The sequence below is a fragment of the Cornus florida genome, unplaced genomic scaffold, assembly GCF_030987335.1.
Source record: "Cornus florida cultivar Cherokee Brave unplaced genomic scaffold, ASM3098733v1 CherokeeBrave_3.0.0_Hap2_Chr01, whole genome shotgun sequence".
Taxonomy (NCBI): Eukaryota; Viridiplantae; Streptophyta; class Magnoliopsida; order Cornales; family Cornaceae; genus Cornus; species Cornus florida.
In genome coordinates, this window is record NW_026775571.1 from 72,820,491 (window position 1) to 72,839,662 (window position 19,172).

The 19,172-nt window shown below is 34.8% G+C and overlaps 2 protein-coding genes across 2 annotated transcripts; one reads left to right on the plus strand and one right to left on the minus strand.

Moving 5' to 3' along the window:
- Positions 1–602: 602 nt before the first annotated feature.
- Positions 603–1,373, plus strand: LOC132274569 (B3 domain-containing protein At3g25182-like). Its single transcript, XM_059775881.1, has one exon. It carries the CDS (start codon positions 603–605, stop codon positions 1,350–1,352), a length of 750 nt encoding a protein of 249 aa, XP_059631864.1. The 3' UTR covers positions 1,353–1,373.
- A 1,315-nt stretch (positions 1,374–2,688) lies between these two features.
- LOC132300500 (uncharacterized) lies at positions 2,689–15,866 on the minus strand. The gene is made up of 4 exons (XM_059797608.1): positions 13,775–15,866; positions 10,902–11,142; positions 5,130–5,307; positions 2,689–3,662 (listed from the first exon to the last, which is right to left on the minus strand). Exons 1-4 carry the CDS (start codon positions 15,639–15,641, stop codon positions 3,072–3,074), a joined length of 2,877 nt encoding a protein of 958 aa, XP_059653591.1. The 5' UTR covers positions 15,642–15,866; the 3' UTR covers positions 2,689–3,071.
- Positions 15,867–19,172: the final 3,306 nt, after the last annotated feature.

Here is a 19,172-nt window from a genome sequence, read left to right on the forward strand (position 1 = left end):
TTTTATGGGATTAATTCACACACTAATATTATATTTGATGACCACCAATTTATTGTTAGTTGAATCAGATTCAAAGCTCTTGCTTGAGTTCAATAAAAGTGGTGCTAATTTCCTTGGGCAGTTGAGTATTTATCACTGAAATTGAAGAAAACAGCAAGATTATCCATATATAGTTGATATATGTATAATAAGTCCATTCCAGGATACATAACTTACTTTGTATTTCACAATACTTGATAACCCAAATTTAATTGCTTCTCCATTGTCTCATAGGCCGCCTTATATACCAAATCTGCAGACATCAAGCCAAGCTTCAACACAACTCGTAATTACCCTTCCAAACATTCCCTACTCTCTCTCTCTCTCTCTTAACACAACTCGTAATTGTAATCAAATATTTGATCATATCTTTTTAGATTTTTTTCAATGATTACAATATCTGTTTTACTTTCCTTCCAAGTTACTAGCCGCCGCCTCCATCTATATATTTCCTTCTTCCCAACCCACTTTCCAAAAACGTACCGCCTCAATCACGCTCCTCCTCTTCGTCTTCTTCGCTAATTGTGTCCCACTTGTTCTGTTTCCATTTGTATTCACCAATCATGAAGAGTACTGAGATATGCTTAGACGATGTGATTCACTGCAAACCCAAGAAAAACTGGATTCTTATGGACTATTTAAGTGAAGTTGTGAAGGTTGCAACCCACAAGTACCACGCCGAGAACTCCTTTTCTTCTTCGCTACGACCGCCGCCATGGCCGATGAAGAAACGATCCCCATCTCTCAAGAAGCCGGCCATAAATCACTTCCTGAACCTGCCCAAGATGGAAACTCTTGCAGGCTCTGATCATCATCAAACCAAGAAAAACTCCAAGAAAAATGCCAAGAAAGCAGAAATTGGTCTGAACCCACCACCACTGCCTTCACGCATGAGGAATCGTATCCAACACATGGGTGGTTCCGGTATGGTTCTGGTGATACAGAAGCGGTTGTTCGCCACCGACCTTAAAAAGGGCAATAGTCGGCTGTCGATTCCGGTCAATTCCGTCAGGAACCAGTTTCTGACAGAAGACGAGAAGGCCATCTTGGAGACCAGAAGAGATGGGAATTTGGTGGCCATTGAATGCCTGCTGATTGACCCAGAGTTGAATGAATGGAGGATGAAATTGAAGCGGTGGGAGATGGAATCAAGTTTTGTGTACGCGCTGGTTAGTCCTTGGAATCATGTTGCCGAAACCAATTCCTTTGCCGCAGGTGATGTTCTCCAAGTTTGGGCATTCCGATCGCCCCATTCCGAGCTTTGTTTTGCAATCGTGAAGGTGGGAATCACTCCTGCTCATCTTCAACTTTAGGGCTTCAAATCTTATCTGTAAATTTAGGGTTCTACTGACTTATGTATATAATTCAATGTAATTGTTTCCACATAGTCAAATGCTTATTATGTAATGAGATTGTGTGTGATCACAGATGTTGTTTCTACAAAATACTTTTTTGTTGTATCTAGTTTGTTGTTCATTTAATAGGATTTGAGTTTGGTGATAATTACCCATTCACCAAAGAGATTGTGTGTGATCACAGATGGAAGTCTCGGTTCTCAACAGAGAGTTCAACAGAGTTTTTGTTTGAATTTTTGTTACCGTTACTCTCCTCAACAGAATCAATCATTACATAAATATTTTTTGTTTTATAAAGTTTTGTTGTTGATTTAATCGGATTTGAGTTTGGTGATATTTACACATTCGCAAAAGAGATTGTGTGTGATCACAGATGGAACTCTCTGTTCTGAAACTCTCTGTTCTGAAGAACCTAAAAGAGGCTTGTTTGAATTTTTGTTACCGTTACTCTTCTCAACAGAATTTCAACAAAATGGGCTTGTTGGGCTATTAGGATTTGTATAGGCCCGTGCCTTGTTCTGTTTGGGCTTCTGCTCCTTGTTCTGTGTGGGCTTTTGCTCCTTGTTCTATGTGGGCTTTTGCTCCTTCAGCTCCATTTTTCCTTACATATATATATATATATATATACATTTTTCTTTCATTCACACATATATATATATATATCAATGTTTGCTAATATAGTTATTACCCTGCTCTTTATAGAGTTTTAACCTTTTAAGTTCATTGAAAAATTTACAAAATTAGTCCTATTTTCAAATTGTAAGGACTAGTATGAATATCATTTTGACTACTATGGTGGTAATGGAAATTTGGTGACCTCTTGTTAATTGAATCAGAATATAAGCTTTTCTTGACAACAATAAAGTGGTGCTTATTTTTCCTTGAATTGAATGTTACTCACTCAAATAGAATAAAAGCAAATGAGCTTTAATTTTGGATATTTTGGTTTTGTAAGTTATGTTTGGTTCGCATTTTGTTTTAATTCAAAATAAAACACGTAATCAAAAGCAAGTAATCGAAAGCATTTTTAGTATTGTTCATTTGTTACAAGATTTTTTAAAACAAAAACATAAAACATGTTTGGTAAAAAAGTGTTGCAAGTTTAAAAAATAGAATGATTTGTTTAAAAATGTCAATTAAGAGTTTTTCAAATTAAAAATATATATATATATATATTATTATTTGTCAGCCGTTGTTAAAGCGCTGAAACATGTAAAAACGTTTCAGCACTGTACAAAAAAATATTTTTTACTAAACATGTTTTTTGGACTACCATTACCATAAATAAATAAAGTATGATGAAAACGTTCCTGATAATGACAAAAAGGTCCTTCCAGAAGTAATGTACATTACAGACATTTTATAGTCCTAGAAAACCACACATCAAGGTACATCTTGGAAGGCAGGTAATACTTAATTAGAAATTATAAGAAAAACCTTCGTAAATAAAAGGCCTCTGAGGAGACCTGCTTACATGACCATACTATAGAGTGTAGACTTCTTTGCAATCTGAAATGTTCCAATATCAAACATGTTCATTCAGAACCACTTCCAAAAACACGAGTGACTGCACATTGAAGCCTAGAACGTGTTCATCACTCCGGCACAAACATAACAGGGAAAACTGCAAAATAATCCGTCCATTGTCCTTGAAGTTATTTGATGCAATGAAAACCTTCAGTTATCTGACTGCCCAAAGTACCTGCCCGAGATTGTTGCCAGAATATTAAGCATTATAACTTCATCGTCCAGTTCAGACTTCTCAGCTCGTAAGCTTGCAGACTTCCTGAGTAGACAACGAAGGGCTGCAGATGTGTCTCCATCTAGTGGAGTGTCTACTGCTGCACACAGAGCATATAGCCATGCACAATCATTCCTTGACAGAGAGCTCATTGTCATTAATGCGTTAATGCGTCTTCTCAACATTGAAATTCGAGCTACCGAGTCCATCCTTAGAATCGCAGACAAGGTAGGACTGTTGCTGGAACATCCATCGGGAATAGACTTATGACTGGAATTTTCAGGAGTGTGAGAGGAGGAGGTATCATTTTCATCAGCATTTGAGAGCAATAGAGGGTCACTAAGGCATTCAGGAACGGAGCAGTCAAGAGCTTGACAGGAGTCAACTCTGTCGCTGGTTAAATTATCAAAATTTTCAAGAATCATACTGTCAGGAAGCTGCTGTGAGTTTTCTTCATCATGAACAATGGACAATGATTGCACCTTATCAGAAATTTTAGCGCAAGAACCCTCGTAACGTGACAGAACCTGTACAGGAAAAGCCATAGACAAAACTCAGATCATTTAATGCTTAAGATAACATAAAGGGCAATACTTGGCTGATGGCTGATGGCTTCTAACCGAGCAAGACGAGATTGGTCCTACCTTGCTCCACCACCTGTCATGTGTATATTTATGCCTGTGACTAGGAAATGAGCACATGGCTATGATTTGAAAAGTCAATTGACTAACAAAGAGCTGAGTCTTGTCCGACCAGATTAGCTTTTTACTCTCCGGCCAACGGCCTGATTGCAAGCAACTTAGTGCCAGCAGCTTGTAAGCAAATCCCTACTTCTAACTTAAAAGCAAAAGCAAACAGATATTTCTTTCTGAAAAGATGGAAATCAGCCTAAATTGTATCTTGAAAAGATGTTGAAGATAAAAAAGATGATTTATGGAAGACACCTTAATTTCATATTTTGTCATTTGAGGTCTTCTATCATACGTTCTCGGCAGCATGTTCTCGTTGTTTCTGTTGAACTAATTTATAGCAGATCTCAACTCTTTGGTTGAGATTGTTTCTTCTTTTAGACTATTTCTTCTGGTTTATTTATAATAGAGAAGGAATATATAAATAAAATTTTGTATGAGATCTATCATCATCAGTTAATACAATGGAGAAAACACATCAATTGGTGTGAAAAGCCTGATTAAATTCACGTTATCAGATATTTAAGTGATTTGCAAGGGACTAGGACTCTGATACTTATGTTTCACTGTTTAATCTTTTTACTATAATCAATTACCCCCAGCGGCACACTAAAATGTTGTTGAGAAAGTTTGTATGTATATGACAAAATGTTCCTATGGTTAACTCTTTTCCTCAATTAACTTTTTTTTTTTTTTCTTTCTTTTTTTAAAGGTTTTTATACACAACTTTTCATCCAAATATTTAAACTATAGGTTCTAAGAACACAAAAAAAGGACCAAGCTACTGGCATTTAATCATTCGCATGCTGCATACCGATGGTCAACTGAACAAAAATGATATACGTGAGATGAAACATGGATCAGGATATGCGGCAGCTTTTGATGCATCTGTACAGACATGTTAAGGGTGAGAGGGTCCTTCCTTACACGTTTTCAACAAGTAGCATTCTACATTTTTAACTGACCTAATCACACCATGTAAGGATCACCATTTTGGTACTCCAATTTCCTGTATCAGCCTTGGTTTTCAGTTTTTTCATGTATTATAAATGGGGAAAGCAGTAAAACCTTCTCATTTCAGAGGACATTATATCATTATATGCCATTGGAAAAAGGCTCAGAAAATAGAACACTAAAATAATTTAAGAATAATATATCATTCTTTCAAAATTTGAAAAGAGTTTTATCTCTTGATTGGTTTGGTCTCAGCACACATAGATATATGTTCATTATATCTGTTCCTTTTTTTTTTCTTCCCCTCAACAAATTTTAAAAACCATAGAAGGTGGATGCAGAAAAACATACCAGCCTTAGCTCTGAAAAATCAGCAAGAAATCCATCCTCCCACTGTTTCAGTGGCAGTAAGTGCTCTGGGCATTTTGCAATATCGGGAATTTCGGGCATATAAACAGTCTGTTCTTTGTCTAATTTCTTTCTTTCAAGCTTGGCAACCTTCACCTTGGGAATGTGTGCAGCTTCCCACCTATGCAAATTAAAACACTTTATGAGTCATTACTAAATCAAGGATTCATGGCATTTCGGAACAATTCAATTATAGCAACAACAAATGACAATCAGAAAGCCAAATCAAAATAATATAATTCAAAACGACTGGCATTCACCATGCCACAACTTTATGTATATAGACTTTGTCACTCAATCAGTTATAAAATTTAAATACAAAGCTTATGCTCAAGTTGGTGCTGATTTGAAGCAATGGTTTGTCAATAAGCTCATCAATAGATCATGTCATAATCTGAACAGGCTGTTTCAATTCTAATATTTATTCAAACCAAGCTCTTCACAATCCCTGTTTGACATGTGAGTGTGACTAAGAGCCTGGGCCTTTCTTTCAAACTTGACAAAGGCAATAGCCCATGCACACGTGCTGGTGAATTTCAAATCATATCTATCAATGTCAAAAATGTAAATTTTCAAATTCATAAGTCTTGCCTGTGGGGATGACCAAAAGAGAAACCTTCACAGAAAAAACGTTTCTATTATAATCAAGAGATACTTCATCAGAAGGACCCTGAGTTGCAGTCAGTATATAAAGCCATATACATATTCAGGTCATGATGGTCGGTCTTCCCTTAACCAACGTGTTACATCAGCTTCCTATACTCAAAAAATTGGCAAGGGGTATCGTCGTCTGGATGTGTAAAAAGTAGGCAACAGTTCTGTTTTTTTGGACGAGCACAGATAAAGAAGTTAGTCCAGTATCGTAAGACTAGGCTAGGGACTTAGAATATAGGAGCATTGACAGGTAAAGAAAAGGAGTTGGTAGACACGATATATAGATGGAATGTTAACATAGCATATCTATAATAAACTGTGTGGGTAGGGGAAAAAAAATAAAAATAAAAAACTAGAGAAATGGAGAACACAGGATTTAAAAAGTTTATTACACCGGAAATGATGGACATACAAATAGAGTATGGATAATTGTTGTAGGAATTTAAAGAAGACGTTGTAACTGTTATTAAATAAATGACAAGATAATATTAGTAAAACTTGTATGGGAGAAAATATAGTTAACCGTTAAAGCCTATGCACCCCAAGAAGAACTAGATGAACACACTAAAGCGCGATTTTGGGAACATATGATGAATTAATTTAAATGATACCCGAATTAGAAAGTTTTTACATGTGAGGAGACTTTAATTGTCATGTAGGCAAACATTGTAGAGGGTATGAGATGGTACATGTTGGACATGGATTTGGAAGTAAAAATGAGGCTGGGATTATATCTTTAGACTCTGTGGTCACAATAATTTTATAATTGGGAATGAATATTTATATATATATAAAAATAAAATAAAAAATAAAAAGAGATGAAAAATTAATAGCTTAAAGTGCATCAAAATGAGTCAAAAAGATTTTTCTTCTAACTAGAAAGGTAGATTGATTAACATGCAAAGATTGTAAGGATATCTTAGGAGAGAGCCTAACATCACAATAAAAACTAATACTTGTATATATATATATATATATATATATATATATATATAAGGACAACCAAAATGGAAAAGGATATTATAAACTTCAGAATTAGATGGTGGAATTTAAGATGGGAGAAAGTAGAATTATTTAAGAACAGAATGCTAAAAGAAGCAAATGGAGTATAAAAGATGAAACTAATTTAATGTAAGATGTCCTTGAAGAATCAAAAGAAAAAGGGAAAGATGTCCTTCAGGAATCCAAAGAAAAAGGGAAAGGCGTCCTTGAAAAAAGAAAGGGAAAACAAGCACCCATTCTAAATCATCAAAAACAAAAAGGGCCATTATCTAAGTTACTTCATGGTGGAATGAACAGGTCCGAACTATCATAAAAACAAAAAGGGTATGCTGTAAACAAATACTTGAAATAGATAAACGTTTGAAAAATACAGAGAAGCTAAAAAGGAAGTTAAAAAAACAATGAGATAAACTAAATAAAGCCATATGATGATTTCTATTCTGAATCACAAGATCAGGGGAATATATGAACTTGTTAAACAAAGGGGGAGAAAAATTAGAATTTTAATCATATGAAATGTATCATGAGTAACAGTAAATGATGCTGAAATTAAAGAAAGATGAAAAATTACTTTGAGAAATTGTTGAATGAAAACACTTATAAAAAATAAAAATAAAAAATTGTTGAATGAAAACCACTTAAGAAGTTCAGACTCAGATAACCTTAGGGAGAATATAGAAGACATTATTTCATAAGATCCAAGAATGGAAGGTAAAAATATATATTAAAAAAATTACATGAGGACGGGTTTTAGGACCAAACGGCAATCCTATAGAGATTTGGAAGTGTTTCCAGGATGATGATGTGTCATGATTAACAAAATTGTTTAATACAGCTAGTGGGGCATACTTACCTAAACCAACTACCGGCTTGTTTAATAAGATATTAACAACTAAGAGAGTGCCTAATGAGTGGCACAAACGTATTTGGGTAGCTATAACTCAACAGAAAGGGGATATACAAAGTTGTACTAGATACCGTGGTATGATTCATACTACGAAGCTTTGGGAGAGCATGATTGAATAATAATTGAGATGTAAAACTTGAGTGTAGGAAAATTGAATTGGATTTATGTCGGGAAGTCAATGATGAAGGCTATTTATTTATTGAGGAGACTAGTAGAAAGATATAGAGAGAACAAGGATCTTCATGTGGTTTTTAAAATTTTGGAAAAAGCTTGTGGGATAGAGTATCTAGAGATCTAATATGAAGGGTTTCGGCGGGCCGGGGGGAAGAAAAAAAAGGGCCACAATAATGAATGTGACTATAGTTAGAAGTTAGAATCCCTAGGTGAGACAAGTGAATTTTCAATTACTATAAGCTTACCTCAACAATCAGATAGATGGTAAGAGAAAGAGAGGAAGACCATAATTATCATGAAATGAAGTAATGAGAAATAATTTTTTTTAAAATAAATCTAATAGATGAAATGAATTATGAAAGAAAAGAATGGAAAAGGAGAATTCATGTGGACAACCCCGTTCAGATGGGATAAAGGCAGCTGATGATGAGTTTTGGATAAACTAATGAGACACATTCAGGATGAGATTTCATAAGGTATATTATTTTAAAACTAGAGGAGTAAGTGCTAAGTTGGCAGCTTGGAAGGAAACTCTAAAATTAAAAGAATTTAAGATGATGTGAATATAAGAATCAGCATTAAACCCATAGGAATAAAACTGAATGCAAAAGGTGTAATTAGTAAATCATGAAGATGATGTGAAGATCAAGGATCAAGGGATACCAAAAAGTGAACAATTTCGTTATTTAGGCTCAATTCTTCACAATGAAAGATAAATGGGATAAAATGTTAATCATAGAACCAAGGCATGGTGGGTTTGATTGTGATCGGCATATCCCTTTAAGAATGATAGGGAGGTGTTATAAAAATAAAAAACTATTAGACCAGTCAATCGGTCATACTTTATATGACAAAATGTTGAGCAGCCAAGAAACAATATATAAACAAACAAGGTGGAGAAAATGCGAAGAAAAATGAGCACCACGACAGGTAAGGAACACCTCTGAGATAGTTGAAGTGGCACTCATTCAAGATAAAATGATAGAAAATTGAGTAAGATAGTTTGTGCATGTACAAATAAGATTACTATAAATGCACCAGCTAAGAAAAGTGACATGCTCCATATTGAGGGTAATATAAAGTGAAAGGGAAGATCAAAATTAACATAGGTAAAGTTCAAAATAAAAAAAAGGGCTAGCCCAATGCACGAGACTCCCACCATTGCGGGGTTTGGGGAGGATCAGATATACACAGCCTTACGTCCCCATGGAGAGGCTATTTCCAGTTTCGAACCCATGACCCTCAGGTAATTGAAACATATTCAGGTTATCCCATTAACCCATAATGCCCCTTATATCCAAACACCAAAATTTTACCAAGTATAACATAGCTTGCAGTAATGGGAAGGAATAGCCAAACTAATTCTATCTATGCGAGACAACAGCACAAACTAACAAGTCTTACATACACAATATAGGGCTTTACCAACGTTACAACGTTGATAGAAAGAGGAAGATTATAATGGATGCAGCATACTAATGGCAGTAACATGATGATAGCAGTGACAACATAGAGAGGAAAATTTACATACAATGGCTATTCACACTTGCTACCATCCGCACAAAATTTAAGAACTCTTCAAATTTCTGATTTCTGCATTGGCAAAATAGTATGTTTTAACTCAAATTTGTAAATAGCTATTGGAGGAGAAAATAATAGAGCCACTTCCCTACCTCCATCGTACAACCAAAATTAATTGGATCAACTTTTCCATCCTAACTGTAACTTGTTTCTGCCACTACTTATAAAAGAACTTTCTTGGATTTGTGCACTCAATGGTCGCCACTTCTTTATTTCATTACTCATTTGATGTTGTTGGTTGTTTGAAAGCTGTTGTTTTGAATCACTTAATTACTTTATTTGATGAAGAGCAAATGAAATGCTAAATTTTCTAAGAGATAGAACTTTGACCTGAATCAGTTGGTTTTTGAGCAGTAGGTAAGTGTGAGCATGTGAATACAACAGAAAAATGAGGTTGATATACAAGAGAAGAGAACTTCAACAATGCAAGATACCAAATGCTATGAAAAGGTGTTGAACAGAAATCCAACAACAGAAATAACAATTGAAACCTATAAAATAAAATAAAAGTTGTTAAAAATTGAAAAGTCAGCATTTAGATTTTAAAAATTTATTAAAACAAGACAAATTTTGATTTCATCACCGTCATCCTTGCCCTTGTGCCATATGGATGGGGTAGGTAACAACGACGGCGGCGCCCGCGGGGGTAACTGAAAATTGAAAAGTCAGCATTTAGATTTTAAAAATTTATTCAAACAAGACAAATTTGAATTTCATCACCATCATCCTTGCCCTTGTGCCATATGGATGGGGTAGGTCACATGAATTCACCTTTTCCATTCTTTCCCATTATATACCATGTCTCCTCTAATATTTATTTATTTTATAACATTTTTAATTAATTCATTCCCTGTAAGTTTTGATTGGCTTCTTTGTTGATTACCTTCTAGAGAAACAATCCTTTCTCTTCTAGTTGGTGCATCTTCAGACCTACGTTTTATATGACCACAGCACCTACGTTTACTTACTCTAATTTTATCATTAATATGCACTACTACTTTTTCCCTCACTCATTTATTACCAATCTTATCCCTTCTTATCATCAATTTAAACATCCTCATTTCCGCTACATGGATGCATTGTACTTTCAACACTCTACTCCATATAATATAGCTGGCCTAATAATCGTCCTACATTATTTTTTCCTTTTAATTTATTTGATATTCATTTGTTACACATAGGATATAACTAACTTGCCTCCATCTTGTCCACCCTACTCCAATCTTAGTTACTACATCATCAATCTCCTGATCGAAATGTAAGATTTGAATAACACTGTATACCAGAGTTACTGAAAGCAACTAAGCAGGGAATACAAAATCAATTTCATAGGGAAAAAAAACATTAGTGAATGAAAAAGATAAAAGAGGAAAAAGTTTCAAGAAATAGAATGATACCTTACACGCCTAAGATACTCAAATCCATCTTCTGGAGGCCCAGAATCAAAATTGGGCTTTCCTGTAACAAAGAAAGCAGGTCGCTGAATGCTACTGTAATCTTCATCACTGTTTTCATCTTCACTACACTCTCCCTCTACAGCAGTGCAGCCATCTAAATCACTCACGCAAAGACCACAAGCAGGATCCCGGGGGTTCATGTTTTCAATTTCATTATCCCCATTTTGGGAACACTCTTCACCTGAAAGGTATCAACAAATTTAGTCCCTGAAAATCGGACAGTCTTAAAACCTGAAGTACTAGTCCAGCATAAATATTTAAATAATAATATACACACCATCCAGGAAGCCCAAGCAGTTGGTAGATAGAGGAGAAAGAGCATTTCCACAGATTCAAGTACAACAATTTTAATATTGAGTTTCATTAATAGAGTTTCATTTGTAGTATCATCAACTAATTACTTTCCATTTACAATTGCAATCACAGAAAGCATCTATACTAACAGCAATAAAATGCATGTACAGAGATTGTATACAAGTAGTACACAGAAACTTGAACCATGATGCGCCTAAGTATACAAATCAAGGGTCAAATTTCGGGTATATTGCACATAATGCCTTTGACAGATTCCTTTAAGCCAATCTTCAATGCACAAAGATTTTCAGATAGTTCCCTCTTCCCTTTGCAGCAAATGCACCTGTGTACACAGAAATTGAACCCATCAAATTGACACAATCAGAACCAAACATCCAAGAGAGAAGAAATTGTGAGAAGAAACACTGAGAAACAATATAGACTCAATTTTTCCAAAATTATGAATGAGTCTATTTCCATAATGACAGAGCTTTCGGAAAGGCTTCACAAGAAGCTCATTGAAGTTATAACAATGGCCGCGAAAGTGAAGAAGAAGAAGACTAAAAATCAGGAAAGCAAGAAAATGAAGTAGAAGGAGGGGGGTGTTAAAATTGTATTAAATTTTCAAATAATCAGTTGATAACAGAAACGTTGATTATATCCAAAAAAATTGGCGAAACAATAAACAAAATCAAGAAACAGCCCAAAAGAATATCTGAAAGGAAGCAAACCTTGTTATCAAGAATGGATTTTTGGAAAGAAGATAAAGCAGAATAGCAGAAATATAAATTGATCAACTGATCATTCAAGAAAAGAATAAATTTTTTTTAAAAAAAAAGTATTCAAAAAGGCTTGATTTGTTGTTGTTCTTCTTCTTTCTGCTGTTTATTCAAAGACATATACAAAGGAAGTCTACAACATACTGCATATAGCAACACTCTCATCTCACCTAAACCCTCAACCAAGGAATCTAACATAGAGGAAGAGTTTCCAGTAACCCAAAGAAAGAGTAAATAGAATGTACTATCCCTCTCAGCCCAAATGCCCCACCAAAGGCAGAAGAGTGCCACCCGACACATATCTCTAACCCTCATCCATATCTCGCAGCCTCTCCAACTACCCAGCATACTCCTCAACCAAGCAAATAGAATGATGCACCATTCTCTGGCCCCATGGCAATGCAACAACAAGTGACCAACAATTTTCCGTCCGTTTACACGGGCAACACCAATTGACAGGGATATATTTCCTCTTCGTAAGATTATCAAAAGTCAGTATTTACCTAGAAAATACTGCACATCCAAATGCAAAGCTGGGAGGAGCTTTCCACTGCCACATATCTCTCGCAAAGTTCGATGACAAGTTGACAACCCACATATAAAGAACCCAGAAGAGAAAACTTCAACATAAAGCCCCCCCCCCCCCCCCCCCCCCCCCCCCAAAAAAAAAAAAAAAAAACTCCTCTCTAAAGTCTCAGAATGCAAAATAGTTAAAAATCTGCAATCTCCTGGCTCCCAGTCCTAGAAAGGCCCATTGAAAAGGATGTTCTGAGCCACATCACAGTAATATAACCACATTGACAACTAAAACATTAAGTTAAACGACACAGTACACACTACAAAAGTTAACCCACATTACTAATTCAGTGTAGGTCCTTTATTTACAAATAACTTATTGATAATAAAAATGGAATCAAGAAATGTTGACAATATAGTTGAATATGTTTACAGCTGTTGACATGAAATTTTATAACCACGTTGAAATATAGTAAAAATCTACAGTATGCATGGTGATCAGAGAAACAAATGTCAGTCCAAAACATAGGGAAGATTTCTAAATCTGAATCTGACATTTCAAACATTACTAACGAAGGGTTCTTAGGTACAATTATGTGATCTTGACAAGCATTTAAGAACAAAGATGGCAACATGCCAAATTTTGTTTCTTACACGAGCTTTTAGAGCAGTAAAGAAGATCTAAACAGTTTGAAGTAGAAATTGCAAGCATTTCTGCCATACCTTAAAAAATAAAATATCATTTTTCAGTCCAATATAATCTGCCTATGCAATAACAAATTGCTTTCCCACCTTGAATGTGGAAGGCTTGAGATGTATTTAAAAACAGTAAGTTGATCCTAATACGCCATATCAATAAACAAGCATAAGTGCAATCCTAACACAACGCCATGAAACAAGAGTAACATTGCCAGCCCTAGATTTTAATCTTTGGCCACTGAGACTATTAGCTTCGACAATTCATTTCAATACTACAGCACCATCCGGAAATATTCAAAGTAGTAGTCAAGCGTAATCTGTTGTTCAAATGTGATTACAATAGCGTGAAAAGAAACAGGAAGTTTGCAAAATTAACATATAGGTAGCCTGGTATAGCTGCCATAGATTATGATGTTCCGTAACGTACCAAGCATGATAATTTTATGTTAAGATTAAAATAATAAACAATAATAGTCAAAAGAATAAAAAATTAAAAAAAGCATGTTACAGAAAGAAGAGACGTACTGCAAATTCCAGAGCCCTCTGCCTTCTTCCCAAATTGTCTCCGAGGATCAAAGTTCACGTGGATGTGCTTCTGATGATTACACTCAACCAGGGAATCATACTCCCTCGCCACAGAAGGTCCAAGCCCACAGTATACCTCCATCCACTTCTTCCGTTGAGCTTCTACATCTACAAACCTCAGGGACTCCATTTGCTTCTTTGAGTAAGCTCTCTTGGCTTTGCCACTCTTAATTTCACAGGCAATTCGAGCTTCAGCAATCGGTGTCAAAATCTTTTCCTTTTCATTGGCCCCTGAAGCCTTCTTCCCCGCTTTCCCCTTTCTTCTGGACCGTTTCTCCTTCCTTTCATCAGCTTCTTCCTTCATATTTTTCTTGTTTCCACTCCTCTCAGAATGATTGGTCAAACCCATAAATCTTTTCTCCTTTCCACAGCCAAGTCCAACCTTAGAAGCAGGAACAGTCTCTATAACCGCTGTTTCATCAATTACTTCGATCTTCAATGAACGATTAAGAGCCCCTCCAATTCCGTTCAGACCAGCTAACTTCTCATTCTGCCCAATTTGCTGTGTTTCTTGACAACTCTTTCCCTTTTCATCAGTATCTGCTATTTTCTCAGTTCCAGGCTCTTCATTTAAAGAATGTTCAAAATCTTCTTTGATCCTCATAGTAACATCCACGACTGTTCTTGAACTCTCAGAATCGGTAGGCTTTAGAACATGGTTCTTAGCATCAGACAAGATTTCTACTTCAGGTTCAACCAAACACTGCTTTTCTTTGTTTCTCAAGAACAGTTCAAAGTCAATTTCGTCGAAAGCAGTACAAGAAGTGACCAAACCTTTGTTGCTATTCTCAACAGCAGAGTCCATCTGATCTTCAATGGCTGTGAAGACGCAAGACGATCTTGTAACAGAACTCTTCTGGACTTCATCAAGTTCTTGAGTTCCAGAAAAACCCATTTCAGACCTGGCCAAATCTCTGTCTGTTTCATTCACCAAACACTGTTCTTTGTTTCTCAAGAACAGTTCGGATTCATTTTCATCAAAAGCAGTACAAGAAGTGACCAAACCTTCGTTGCTATCATGAACAACAAAGTCCATCTGATCTTCAACGGCTGTGAAGACCCAAGACGATCTTGAACTTGAACTCTTCTGGACTTCATCAAGTTCTTGGGTTCCAGAAAAACCCAATTCAGACCTGGCCAAATCTATGTCTTTTTCATTCACAAAAGACTGCTTTTCTTTGTTTCTCAAGAACAGTTCAGATTCATTTTCATCAAAAGCAGTACAAGAAGTGACCAAACCTGTGTTGCAATGCCGAACAACAGAGTCCATCTGATCTTCACTGGCTGTGAAGACACAAGACGATGAACTTGAACTCTTATGGACTTCATCAAGTTCTCGAGTACCAGAAAAACCCAATTCACACTTGCCCAAATCTCTGTCTTTTTCATTCACCAACCGACCTTCATGACCATTGACCTTCGAAACGACATCGTTAACAGTACCCAAATTGTCTTCATCGATTTCTTGATTCACTTTCACACCTTCAGAGACCAAAGCCAAGACGTCATGAACCGTTTCTTGCTTCTCTTGAACAGCAGCGGAGGTCTCAGATTCATCAGACGAAGAACACTTGGCCTTCTTCGGGAGGCCATTGCAAGATTCGGAGGCGAAATCAGAACTGCTTCGGAGAGATTCTTCGTCGTCTTTCGTTGAAGAACCGATGGCAGACGATGGTTGTTCTAGAGAGAGAAAATCGGAGGGTTGCTCATCAACGATGCGTTGAGTGCCTCCTTCGATCTCAGAGTCGAGTTCTGAGATTCTTCGTTTGGACCCTAAACAAGTATCGGAATCGAAATCGTTCTCCATGACCCTATCAATTTCTAGAGAGAGAGAAAGAGCCTTCAGTTTGGGACTTTGAAGTGAGGGGGAGAGAGAGCGAGAGAGGGTTTATGAATTATGATTATGGTAATGGGGGGTTTTTATAGAGTGGTGTGGGTTATTTCTTCTGTTTTTTTTTTTTAATTTTCTGTTTCTCTTTTGATAAAAATAAATCCTTTTTTTATTCCATTATATACCTATCAAAAGTAGATAAATATTTTTTAACGGCGGTGATAGGTTTTTTCTTCTTTTTTTTTTTTAAATAAGAAAATTATGTTTCTCTTTTGATAAAAATGAATCTTTTTTTATCTTTATATACCTATTAAAAGTAGATTAAAAAATTTAAACCTTGTAAATTTATTTTCTTGAAAGTGCTTGGCTGCTTGCATACAACTTCTAATATTAAGAAATTCATGAATCCTAATATTTCGTAAACTACACTTATTATTAAAATTCATGTATTTTTGTATTATGTGAATTTTTTTTTTTTTTTTTTTTTTTTTTTTTTTTTTTTTGTGTGTGATTCAAAGGCACAAAGGTTAAGCCAAAGCGGTACTACAGAAACATAAAATTAAGTCAGAAATGACATACAAATCATGAAGTATAGATAAAAAATGACCAACATGTTCCAGATGTGTGCAGGAAAGAGAGCCCAAACTCTACAAAAGGAATCACCATGGGAAAACGCAGCAAACAGGAAAGACTCAAAAGTCTGGTCATCATCATGGCAACCGCTCCAAAGCTATAGCCACTAGGCGTTTCACACACAAAACACCGCACAAGATCAAATCAAGGAAAAAAAATTCAATTTAGGCGTGAAAAAACTAAAAACCGACCTAGATCAGAGATCTAGCCGGAGAAAAACAAAATAGATTTGTCCATGTAAGCCGAAAACAAACCAACACATGAGTGGATCTAGCCGAACAAAACCAAAAAGGGCATAATAATAAATAAATAAATAAAAACACCAACAGAGCGAATTTATTGAAACATGCCGAGTTTATTTTAGCTGTGAGAGGCAACCAGCATCTCCCCACTCCCATGAAAGGGAGTAGGGAACAACAAAAGGAAAAAGACGAAGACGAAGATTGGGTTAGAGCGAGGTGAGAGCGTTTTTCTGTCAGTCATTTAAAGTAAAACTCAATTAGGATAATTGTCAATAGGAATAGATCTTCTTTTTTATTTTTCTACTTATTTTTTTTCTTTTATTATTAATTTTCTCATTCTTTATTATCATTTTGTGCTTTAAAAGTGGTTACACAGTTCTTATTTCATTGCTACCCATGTTTATGGTCAACATTTCTCAAATTTTAATTTTTTTTTTTTTATTTCATATTTTCATTGAGGTGATAAAATTAACTTTTTGTAATAAGGGTACAACTTTTGAATGAGCCAACTTAAACGAAAAATTCAAACCTATCTTGATTTTTAGCCAACGTGAACAAACCCCAGCCCTAGCCTAACTAGAACAATTTTTATTTTATTTTATTTTTTATAAAGGTTGTTCATAGTTGATTCTTGAAATTGTGGTGATGCCTGACCAAAAAAACAAAAAATGGTTTCATATTTTTAGAGGGTTTTTCAAGTACTTTGTATAATCATGTATACTATATTTAAATTAATATGAAAACTATAAAAATTCATAATTGAAAATATGTTCATCATATTCACAAAGCAAAATTTAAAGTGAAAAATTTGCCCGTGCATCTTTTCTGGTACCTCCTTACTAATATATAAACCAGTAAAATTCAATAATTTATTTCATTGTGACACACTAAGGTCTTGTTTGGCATGCGTTTTGTTTCTGTTATTTTTGTTTTTAGACTGCTGCAGTGTCGATTTTGACAACAAAATCATGTTTGGTGCAGCCTTGTTTTATTTTAATACTAAAACACTTCGTGAACAATGGCCCAAAACCAAAACACCAAAAAGTTGTTTTTTCTTGTTTTGACAATAGTTCATGGCTCAGAACCATGCGTTTGCATGTTTCTGTTTTCAACATTTTCACGGCATTCCTAAACGTGCTTCTAATTTTTTTTCAAAACCCTCCTACAACAAAAATACTGTTTCTGTTTTAGCCAAAAACAATACGCTTAAAACAAAGGCGCATGCCAAACGGGCCTAAACCTAATTTCAACTCACTTGAGTAGGCTTCACGTATGAAAGTATCTTCTATTTTATTTTTCAGTTTTAGTAATTGATAGATTATACTTTCAACAAATGTAAAAACAACTCTGACATCATAAAACATTTAGTACGATGGAACTCTCCAAATACTCCTAGTGATTGTTCTATATACCGAGATAATAAGAATATGAAACTCTCCAAGTACACTTAGTACAATGTAACTCTCCAAATACACTTAAGTAGGGTTTAAGCCGTCTTATATAGGGATACGTTAAGAATTTTATTTTTTAACTGGGCAATAAAAAAGGTACACTTGGATTTTTAAAAGTTTCATTAAAACACCATTTAGCTTCTCATGTCATATTCGAAAAGCGTTTTAGAGAAGCTGGTATCCCCTAACTTCTCCAAAACGCTCTTCCCAGACGAAAAGTTGTTCAAAAAAATATAATCAAACACTACTCAAAATAGCTTTCAAGTCCAAAAAGCCAAAAGCTGCGTTTTAAAAGCCAATCCAAACAGGGCCTTAGTACAATGGGATTAAAGCTAAGATTTTTTTTTCTTCCAACGGCTTGTCCGACCCCAGACCTTCTAAGAGCCGTTAATTGTTTCATATTTCTGAAGGACTTCTCTAGTAGTCTGTAATTTTAAAAATAAAAAATACTCCGTAGAACTTGGTTACTTTATACTACAAAAACCTTCCTTTTTTCTAATTATTCTAATAGGAAAATCTATATCAATTTCTCATATTATATAAAATCATGTATATTACATTTAAATTAATATAAAAAGTATTAAAATTTTATAACTGAAAATATGTTCATCTGACATAATTTAAAAAGCAAAATTACAAGTGAACACTTTCTAGTACCATTGGAATAAAAGGAGGTATGAAAGCATCTTTTATTTTCTTTCTTTTTTTGTCTTTTTAATACTTGATAAATTATAATTTCCAAAAATGTGAAACAACTCTTAAGATATCATATATCACGAAACTATGTTATACAGTGAAATTATAATAATATGGAATTCTTCATTGAACTGGAACTACATTATAAGAATATGGAACTCTCTCCAAAATTAAATGATAGGTTAAGGACAAATTTAATTTTCGTGGAGTCCATTCCAGTTGAAGGCAAACACTTTCAATTGGAATAGACCGGCCAGGATTAAATTCGTAATTTTAAATAATAATTATTAATATTTTAATTTAACATTAAATAATAAAATTAATTTTGTCATTTCACAATTTAATTAGCACGAAAAGATTTTATAATTTTACCCCAATCAATTTATTATCTATAAATACACATCATGTCTTCATTCAATACTCATACACATTCAACAACCCAAACCTTACTTTTTAATTACAAAATTAGTTCAGGAATACTTTAC